The sequence below is a fragment of the Mya arenaria genome, chromosome 3 (assembly GCF_026914265.1).
Source record: "Mya arenaria isolate MELC-2E11 chromosome 3, ASM2691426v1".
In the NCBI taxonomy this organism is placed as follows: Eukaryota; Metazoa; Mollusca; class Bivalvia; order Myida; family Myidae; genus Mya; species Mya arenaria.
The window spans coordinates 65,086,908-65,098,108 of record NC_069124.1 but is presented as its reverse complement, the minus strand read 5'-3'; the positions used below and the strand labels follow the sequence as shown (position 1 = coordinate 65,098,108).

At 34.5% G+C, this 11,201-nt stretch overlaps 1 protein-coding gene across 1 annotated transcript; it reads left to right on the top strand.

Moving 5' to 3' along the window:
- Nucleotides 1-203: 203 nt before the first annotated feature.
- On the top strand, nt 204-9,294 carry LOC128226204 (uncharacterized). The gene is made up of 5 exons (XM_052936095.1): nt 204-246; nt 710-889; nt 1,189-1,518; nt 1,901-2,159; nt 9,209-9,294. The coding sequence occupies exons 2-5, from the start codon at nt 782-784 to the stop codon at nt 9,292-9,294; spliced, it is 783 nt and encodes a 260-aa protein (XP_052792055.1). The 5' UTR covers nt 204-246; nt 710-781.
- Nucleotides 9,295-11,201: the final 1,907 nt, after the last annotated feature.

Here is an 11,201-nt window from a genome sequence, read left to right as displayed (position 1 = left end):
TTTTACCAAGGAATTGTGGACACGATTTTCACTAGCATGTTTTAACATGTGTTTCAGTTTCTATTGAATGTGGCAATCACTGAATAAGTTATTTTCTTTACAGGTAGAGTCAATGGGCCGTTGCAGAAAGGGGTCAACAGAAGATATTTTTACAAGGTGCGCTATAATGGGGAGAATAAGGATCATCCGGTAGACTGGAGTGATTTTGAGTTAAGAGCAGGGGCAAGGTCATGGCGGAAGCTTAAGGTATTTGCTTACGTCATTTCCTTTCATACCAATAAGCAAGTGCCTGCATCTCATATTTTTTAGATCCAGTAAAAAAGCAAACTCTTTCTTAAAATTTGGAAGAAAGCATTTCATAAACAAGTGCCAAATGCAGACAAGTGAGTCCATTGTGATCGATTGTAAATGGACATAGTATTTTAGACAATAAAGACAATTAATTGCTGATTGGTACTCATCATATCTAAAGTGTATCCTTTTAAGGTCTCGGCCATTCCAGGCACATTTTAAAAAGTAACGATGTTGTGCTGCACTTTTAAAGTATTGTTAACAATGTCATAACTATGTTTAGGTTTTGCACACTCGGGATATGCAAACATTGTACGTTCTTTTTTGCTAAGTTAATTGTTATACAAACTACTTTCTAGTGCTATTATTCATTTTCTCTTAAACAAAAACATACAACTTTGGCTATACCTCGTTTCAGCCTGGTGACAGAGTTCTAGCAGAAACTATTTCAACACCGATAGTTTTGCAAAACACGTCCTGTTCGAGTAACATGATTGATGAACAAAGATCTGCTTTTGTTCAAGGTATTGTGAAACGCTTACCAATACCAGCTGACGGGATACGGCGATACAAAGTTGTAATGGGATCCGGAAAAAAAGTATACATATTTAACATTCATTACTGTTATTCAATGGTACCAGGTGTTTCAGAAAGGCATTTGCAAAATATAAGAGCATAAAGCTAGATATTGTAGCACTAGATACAATAAGAAGTTCAATTCATATATGCGACTAGAGTTTATATACCACTAAAGACATGATTAATAATGTTAAATGTGTAAGAAATTTTAATCAGGCGCATGAATGATTTATTTTAAATCAATACTGAGATACATTTTTCTTTATACATGTAGGTGCAAAGGCATTTTGAATGTATTTTTAATTTGTGTTGTTATAGATAAGAACATTACATTTATCAAGAAAACAAATCAAACCCTTGGGTGGAAACATAGAAGCAGAAAAAACAGATAACCGACCAGCACCTATACGCCCTGACATTCAACCAGTAAAGATACCCACGAAGGACAAGAATACACAGACACCAGAATCGGAGCCAGTTTCTGGTGTTGTTCTTGCGCGCTGGCGAGACGACGGCTGGTTTTACTTTGGAAAGGTTGTGTCGAGCAAGGAAGACGAATACTCTATTAAAGATGGGTTTGGATTGAATGAAATGATACACAAATCCGACGTATTAACAGAAACGAACCAGAAGTTCCAAGTCGTTCAGGTCAGTGAAATTCACATTAAAATAAGATGAGTTTATCTTGTTTCTACATTTTATGGGATATCAGTGATTTGTAAAGTAATACTAAACTTTCTCCCTAAAGTGTTTTAAACACACATATATAATGAAAGTTATGTTCAGCTATGTTCCTGCAGCAGTAAAAACTGTTTATAGATTTAAAGGAGCAGATTTACAATTCTCTGATAACACAACAAGCAACTTTACCATGGAGCAAAATCTACAAAATTCATATTTTAAAATGAGATATTTCTATTGTTTCTACACTTTATGGGATTTAAGTGGTTTTGTGAAGTAAAAGCAAACATTTACCCTCAAGCGTACTTTACCTTTCCCATAATGATAAGTTGTGTTGTTTTCTTTTTAGCCTGATGACAAGGTTATTGCTCTACATCCAAATTATATATTCAGCTACGCTCCTGCATCAGTTAAACGTGTTTATAGATTTAAAGGAGCAGATCTAAAATTTTATGATAACACAGTAGGAACTTTACCATGGAGTAAAATCTTCAAGATATCTGATCAAAAATACGCTGATTACGTTCACCACATTAAACAGAAAGAAAAGGAAATGCTTCAAGCAAACGTTATAGTATTAGATGAAAAGTGTGGCCACTTCGAAAATGGTAAGTCCTTTGCAATAATTGAATTTTAATGAAAATGAAAAGCTATGCAGCCGATATTATGAAGATAACATGTACTTTATTGTTTTCTTTTGTAAAGGTACAGTCAGCGACTATATTGATAACCAGATGTTCACTGTAACTTTGACCGCTCGAAACGAAGCGAGGCATCTTGAACAACAAGCAAACCACATGTTTCTGAGGGGAACAATACTGAGTACTGATGTTGATTTAAAGGTAGAACACTTTCATTTGCATATACTTTTTGATTTTGAAATATGCATTTTCAATTTAAGCGCATTGAGTAGATTATATGTCAAGCGTAACGTTCTAATGAAAAAAGTCTTAGTGACACCTGTTCCACGATCGGAAACAGCATGCTGCGACCAAAAACAGTTTTTACCGACTAAGACGCGAAATTTGTAAAACTGTTTGCTTGGACATTGGTGAAACGGCTGGTTGTTTAGCTCTGTACGACAGCTTCTCTATCACTAAAGACTCATGGAAGATTGATGGCCGATGACTCATTTGTTTGTCAGTTTTTTGCAAGTGATCGTCGCATTATTGGCGATATTCAACAACAGGTTTTAGACCCGTGGTCCGCGTTCGAAACATACTCGGGGAACTAGATCGTACAACCTTCATTTTCCGTTATTGCACTGTTCCAAAGGTAATGAAGAGAAAATTCCAACATTGTTCTTTAAATAGAAATCTATGATAATTTAGAAAAAAGAAGATATGCGGCTGCATCGGATTTTCTGCCGCACTTCAAACGGAGGCGATATATATTGGACTATATATAACTGAATTAGACTATCAATGCTGCCGTTCTGGGGCTGTACAAAATGTTGTCATTATTGTCATTTCTCAATACATTCGAATTACCCGTTATTATGATTTGTAGATTTGTTTCTGTTAAGTCGTCCTCGTTTATTGAATAGCTCCAAAAATGATTGTTAACATTCGTCGAGCTATTGCCGACCAATCTCTTAAAGGTTTTTGTAAGTTATTACTGTTTATAGAACATTCGACGAGTGGTCGGCGGTCGATCATCTGAACATGCCCAAATAATTTCCGATATGTTGCCAACGTCTGCCAACTAAAACAGCCAAAACGAGACCGGTCAGCGTTTAATCGACCTAGGACACTTTAACGAAGACTAACAAATTACTTTCTATGACAAATTCGGAAGGCGGTAGATTATAAATGCAATCAGGATAAACGTGCTCCAACAACCAGTCACCGGCTCATGAAAAGCTTTGACATACTTTCAACATTTTTCGCGAAACCTCGTATCAAAACTGGCAAACAGAAGTTGTCGGAAATCGGCAATTGATTATGACTTAAAACAAACTCACATACTCCGACGACTAATAGTTGCTACAGGTCTTAAAGGTTTACTTGAACCTTTGTACATGCTGTCAATAATTGTTGACTGGTGTTATATCGTTAGCGACCGACAAGTCACAGAACAGTCGCATACTTGTTGCGACGAACGTAAGAGTTGATTGTGAAGAATGACGATCGGCTACTAGTGACCGATCGCCAACGAGCCGCCGACTTAATTGGCATATCATATTTTAGGTATTTGGCCGCTAAAAGTTATTTTGCTGCTAAGTAAGGTTGTCAGAGGTAAAGCTTTGTGAGACTGGGGCTTAAAAGTTTACGTTATAACTAAATATAGTTTTTGTTTTAGAGCCTAAAATACGTTATTGGTCGCGTAAATGACGTTTTCCTTTCTGGTGAGATATGCAAATCGACGAACACCAACGGAAAAAAGATGCCAGATGAAACTATCACCGTCTTGTTTTGTAACCACGAAAAGTAAGCAGTGGTTTTTATATTCGTCTGACAGAAAGAGTAATCTCTTTGTACAATTTCTTTTTATATTTGACTTAAACAATTTGAAGGTCGTACCAAACCAATGTCTTGTCTACACGAACTCTCATTTAAATTGGTATTAATATAACAAATGATTATCACAATACGTTTTTCAGGACATCCGTTCGCCTGGATGATGTTTATCCGATAAATAAATATTACTTCGACCTCGCTGTTAATATGTGGAAATCATGCCAATGACATTTTGCAAATAAAAACATTGCTAACAAGGATGCTGAATTCAGCCAAAACAAAATCAGTATGTGGGCCATATCTATTGTTTAGATGCAAGGAGATACATATTGCAGCATAAGTGAAATTGCCAAATTCATTGTAGTATTTAGAAGCATGGAAATATTAACTCAAATCAACTCGAATAACATTTATTTTAAACATTTAGCTTGCTTAGAATAGAACAACATAAATAACTCTTATAAAAAATATTGTATTATTATTATTGTTGTAATTAATATTTCATTATTATTTTTATTATTATTATTATTATTATTATTATTATTATTATTATTATTATTACATGTATTATTATTTTTTTATTATTATTAATATTATTATTATTTTTTTATAGCACATATTTCATCTGTACAGGAAATTTTCAAAATCGCTGAAAAGCATATGTTAATAGTACGAAATTTAGTACATTTTGTTATAATTGTATACAGATAATATCAAGTGAATTACTTTACATTATAATTATGCTAACAAACATATTCTTATTATTCTGTCTATACCCATTTGACGAAAATAAACAACTTAGTCACCGACTGATTTCGTGGTAAATGCTTTAATTAAGATTTTTGTAATAACATCATTCATTACCCAATACATACTTCGACTGTATTAATGTAAAGTTAACCTTGAATATTGATTTGCCTTCCTAATTCAATGAAGTTGTCGACGACTCAATGCGTCGAAACCAGGTATTTATTTGTGCAAACTGGATCTTAATTATTTAAAGTGACACTCTTATTCAAAAACAGTACATACAAATGTAAAACAAGCACAGATTTTGAGTGATAAACTTTAAACCACTAACTCAACAATGCATTTATGGAAAATATTGACTACTGATAACAAGACTTTTAGCGGCTATTTAATTGCTGAAAACGCAATTATTTTTTAAATGATTGCAATTGGTCAATGCTTAAATATTTACTGTGATTTAGGTAGAACTACTGTGTTAAATGCAGCTTTCTTTTAAATTAAACTCAATATCCTTACAATAACTATTATTTGTGATTATTTGTTGGTCAATATTTATACAATAAAGACTGCTGACCCATTAAGTTGCTTGAATATGCAAACCAAGTATAACGTGATGATACGCTATTCAGCTTTATACAATTTGCCCAAGAAGGATTATCTTCCGTGACCGAGAATGCAAGATAGGTTCATTCCGACCCGAGCGTAGGGTGTTTTGCGGAAAGAAGGTTTACCGAATTTCCGCAAAACAAACTGCGCGAGGGTCGGGATGAACCTATCTTGCACGAGCGGCTATAGTAGATGCCTTTTCTCCCACCTCAGTTAAGCAAAATTAAGTAAAAATGTAATTTTTGCTGGAACTCTTTTGCGCTTAGTGAAAATAATTGCGTATGGATATAAGATTATTCGTTGTTGTCATGGATATGTGCGCAGTGATTCAGATTGTATTAATGGTCAAATCAGTCTTCAAAAAGTTCTAAGAAGAGACAAGCATTCCTTGAAAAGTGCGTGAAAACTGTGGGCAAGATAAGAATTTAAATCATTGGATATCCTTATCTGAGGTGGGAGAAAAGTCTTTATTTGTTATTCAACTTACCCTTTCCTTTCCATTGCCTTTGATTATTGCATTTCTAAATTTATTAAATGTAAATTGGAAAATATATATACCTGCATGCTAAGTACGAGGGACATTCAAAAACACGTAGTCATTTTAAATGTTTTGATGTCTTATCATTAAATTTGATGAAAATATAAAACAAGAAAATATTTTAAAGAACCTGAAAAAAACAACTTAGTACATTGACTTTTGGTATTTTGGGGATCGTTAAAACTATAAAATGTTACAATGGAGCATATGACACATGGGTTGTATATAAATGTTTTACTGATTAAACAAATAAACTTCGTATAATGCTGCGGAACTGTGTAACTGAATACTAGTATACTAGTATACTTATATAAAATGTAAAGATATCTATAGTATGAACCAAACTTTCTTTTATGAAACTGAGTGATAGAAATGGATTGTTGTGAAATGTGGAAGGCATAATATGTTTTGTTTGTGTTTGATTAAAACAAATTTATAAAACATTTTCAATTGAATGGTGGTATGAAATAATAAATATGCAGGGACACCATTCATAGATTGGTTGAGTATTAAAGTCTGACCGTATCATGTAAAATTAGAACGCAAACGATACCCCAAAGTGCAAACATGAAATAACGACAATATCTTAGCGTGTTGTGCTCAATGTGCTCAAGTTTTTTTTTCTAAAAAAAAGGAACTGCATGATGGATGCAACTTTGTATTTTTTATGTTGTTGAAACAGTTATTACTTTGTTGTAACGCTCTTAATTAAAAATAAAGACGATATAAGTTTAAAAAAAAGCTTAATTATATTTTTGCACAAACGAAAACAACGTCGTGTGCTGTCATTGGCTTGTCACATCTTTGTTTACCTCACCTGTTTTGAAATATATCTACATCAAGCAAAAAGAAAGGCCCCTGAAAAACATGCTTAAATATTCTGGCGTTTTCTGTGATGTGTACACCTACGATTTTTTACCTCTTTTAAATTATTTATGTACAAAGTCGAAGTATATAAATTGCCCTCATATATGTGAAAGCTGTTTCCTCTATTTATTTATCATAATATTTATATAGAATGATTATGAGTTTTACTGTTGTTGTATGGTTATCAGTTCATTCATCATTCCATATAGTTACTGCATTTTCTCTTGTACCTCTGTATTCTGTATTTGTAATAAGTCATGAGTACTCAATAAAAGTTCAATGTCAAAAGGTGAAATATTTAATTGTTAGAAAAAGAGAAGGAAATCTGTTTTAATTATCTTTATGGAAATATGTCACGAATCAGTTGAGTAAATGTTCGGATTTGGTGATAATTTAAAATTCTTCGTACTTAAGCCTGTCCGGGCTGTAACTTAGTCATGCATTGGATGATTTCAAAAGAAGGACAATTGATTTTAGATCAGATGTCAAGATCATAAGTTTTTAATGCACGTTCTGGAGAGAATTCAAACAAACCTCTTCGAGCATGAGTCTTTCAATTTGAAATCGATTTCATAACCGAGCCTTCGTACAAGTTTTACAGCCTGTGCATGAAATTCTCTAGCTTTTTCTAAACCTCGAGAAGTCATTGTTTCTATTCATTGCTTAAAAAATCCACAAGTATACCCAAATTCGTTCATATCGAATCACTGACGCTCTTCCTTTTCATGTTTTGAGTTTCACAATTAGATAAATTACAGTAAACTCATATCAAGTAGAACAACATTCTGTTCTGAAATAAACAGAAACGTTGTATTCTTGATGTCGATATATATGAACATTGTACAAAATGCAATGAAACAATTTTGTCGCTTTGTTTCTATTGTTTTCAAATATCAACACTGAATAAAAAACGACGTCCTATGAGTCTTCATTTGTTATAGCAAACTAGCATACTATATCCTAAACTGTGGTCACGTTTGACTCACTTTCAAATTTTAAAAATTAAACTGTTTGAACGGATCTATAAATTGGGATTACGTAGTCAACACTACACTCCGTCCATTTCGATTTAAAAGCGAAAATTAAATTCACCTGTGTACGTTCTGAACATAGGCTCTGGCCGCAAAACGGATAATCGCCGAGTCATAAAAAAAATCGCAGACACAAATATGATACTTTCTTTAATAACATGTTTATAAACTTTCTTTGTAAACACTAATTTTATCGTAACGTCTGATTTTTTTTATATATGCAGTGTGTTATGCGCATGCGCGTAACAACAGTTGCATAATAAGAGTGTCGCCGAATTTACTACACCGGTGATTCGTCGGGGGCATTCATGCGAAAATGAACGTCACTTCATTTGTACAGAAAAGTAATAGGGAGTTTAAATGTTTGTAATTAAGTTTCCGTTTTATATTTAAGTGTTTAAAATGAATGGAAACCCTGTGAGTATGACTGTAGGAAATATAACCGTTATAACAGTAAATGCAATCAACGAATAATTTACAACGATAAGTGGTACGTTAACCCTTGTTACTCTTTAAGGTAATTTATTTGTTAAAATGATAATTTCATTTGATATTTGAACAACAGACAATCACGGACATTTTCTTTTGGGAGCTTCCTTAAATACGTATTAAATAATGGGCTGTTCATTCAATTGGGTATCCACTGTTTAGAATCAATATAACCTTTTGCCTCGTTTCTTATATATAAATATTCACACCTGGGCCTCCTCAAAGCACGTTGCCTATTTGAATTATCATATCATTTCCAATCTTGCGGACCAAAAAGGTGCCAGCCATGCACGTCATAAATAACGAAGGAACATTGCTATGGGAAGGGTAGGTATAAAGTCTTTATCCCCCATCTTGTTGTCATAATTGAATGTATTTTTGTCAAGTGTTTCAAAACGTTAAGAATACTATATAACAAACATTCATTTACTGGTATGAACACCTAACTGACCTTTGCATGAATTTCTGTGAATTATGGTTGCTTACTTTGACATACGACCTTACTCGCGAACAGAACTGATCCGAGTCCTCATGGATAAATGCAAGCGAAAAAAACATTTGCACCAGAATGCCTATATTTACAGAAAAGTGCGGACGCTAAAAACTGGTGACCTCATATACGTCCAATATCAATCCAGGATTTCTCAAACCTAGGCCAAGTACGCAAAATTATCGGTCCGAGACCTTGTGGTTGCAGAAATGCGCAGAGATATGGGTATCAAAATGAACATTTATTGGATGGTGCAATCGCTGGAAACCGGTGAGCTTATTTCTTTCCTCTTTAAAGAAAGTTTGGTAATCCTTGATAACCGGCAAATCTCGCGTTCGGGACCTTTGGGAATGCATGAGCAGTAATATCTGAAGTGTACGTTTTTGCTTATACGTACATATAGGCACGAAGCTGAATTATTTTACAGGTGAAACTAAGGTTGCCAACGCTAACACCTGCCAAGCCCTCCAGTATTTAACTCCCTTCCCATCCCAGATTAGAGCATGCGCATAAACCTGCGCACGCAAATGTTTATACGAACATATAGAGGAAAGTGCGGAAAAACAAGTGAGCTGATAACGTTTTTGCTCAAATAAAGGTTGCTCTCAATGCAAATCAGGTCCAGCTCGCCAATGGAACCGGTCTCGGTCCTCCCGGTAGCGCTCATGCGCAGAATAAGGCACATCAATTTGCGTTAAGGTAAATATACAGGAAGACTTGGACGCTGAATCTGTTGACTTGATTACGTCCCAGCTAAAACCAAGATTGCCTATTTTAGACCCCAAGCCCACGTACGAAACCGATCAGGGCCCAAAGGAGAGTGCGGATGCGCAGAATAATGCCCAATTACCCATATGTACCTAAAGGTGCAACTGCTGAATATCGTTGCCCTCAATAATTCCTAAGGTTATTTACCATTAATCCTCCAAAGAAATCTGCGTAGGAATATGTACCAAAGTTGCCAACTCTTGAAAAACCGCACAGCTCGCAAACGGAAAGGAAACAGTCCTGGTTCCCCCGGTTACGCGCATGTGCAGAAACAGGTCACAAAGTGTCTATATATACGTAAAGAGAAAGGAGCCAAATAACGATGAAAGGCTACGTGCGGTTCACAATAAGGTAACATACCCTTGACAAAAGAACAAGCTCGGAACGGAACCATTCCAGTCTCCCCGGGTGCGCGCTGGCACAGAAACATGCACATCAATATAAACAACTATATAGGAAGTTGTGGACGGTTAAAACCCGCTGACCTTATAACATTCTAGATCAAACCGTGTTTGCCTTCCATTGACCTCTGGCCAAGCATGCAAACGAAAACGATACAGGTCCTCCAGGGTTGCAAAAATGCATATATGCAAATGTATCTATATATTTACTTTTATGAAATATTTCGCTTTTTATTAAATCTCAATTAATAAACACAATACCAAAACATTTTTTGAATCAAAGATTGTTTATATTTTGTCATACATGAATGAGCAAAGATTGTATCATTTGTCTTCATACGCAACACTTCTTAATTATTTTTGTAGGGCATATTTGATAATCGTCATGTGAATGTGGGCTTGGGTGGACGTAAGATGTCACCTGTCCTACATTCACAATATAAATACTTATTCATTTTGTGTATTAGCGAGTCGAGTTTTGGAAATGGTTTGAGATGGATTAGTAGTGTGTGTTTGATACGGATTGAAGTAAGCCTGATCGCGTCTGATAGTTCTGCTCAAACTATGGATGTTGAAACATTGAATAAAACATGAACTGCGAAACAGTTTGGTTGTGTTCAAGTTCAGTTGAGTTCAGTTTAAATTTTTAGAGTCGTTGGCGGTTTCGTCACAACATGTACATATACAGGAAGGCGCGGATTAAACGTAATTACGTCCCAGATCAAACTTAAATATAAGGTAAAATGGTTTAATCTCTCTGTCGCAATTATTTACTATTATATTAGATAAACGAACCTTTGAAATCAATCGAGTGTCAAAAAAACCCCTTTTTCTGCGTAACAAGTATAAGTCTTAACCACATTGCATCAGACGTTGTTTCAGCTTATATTTGCTACTCTATAACAAGACATATAACCTGTATTGATAATTCTACATCGACAATGTTGAGTTATCGTTCGTATTACTCCATGTCTAGCAGAATCAATTTTAAACAGAAATATGTAAAATTATATCTGTAAGCAGTATATCCGTGTATCTCAAATAATCATGAAAAGCATTGGAATTCTCTGTGGATTTATTATTATTATTATCATTATAATGAGTTCGTTCTTAAAGTATCTCATTTACCAATATATGTTCGATCATGCCATTAGCCGTTATGTTAAATATTGATGTATGGTAACCAGATATAAATTTGTAATCATTTGTAAGGGTATTAATAACTGAAAATACATTACAGACACAGTTATG

Coding starts and splice junctions, on each gene's coding strand:
- LOC128226204 (XM_052936095.1), top strand. CDS start 782: ATGATTGATGAACAAAGATCTGCTTTTGTTCAAGGTATTGTGAAACGC. Junction 890..1,188: donor TAATGGGATCCGGAAAAAAA/GTATACATATTT, acceptor GTGTTGTTATAG/ATAAGAACATTACATTTATC. Junction 1,519..1,900: donor AGAAGTTCCAAGTCGTTCAG/GTCAGTGAAATT, acceptor TTTTCTTTTTAG/CCTGATGACAAGGTTATTGC.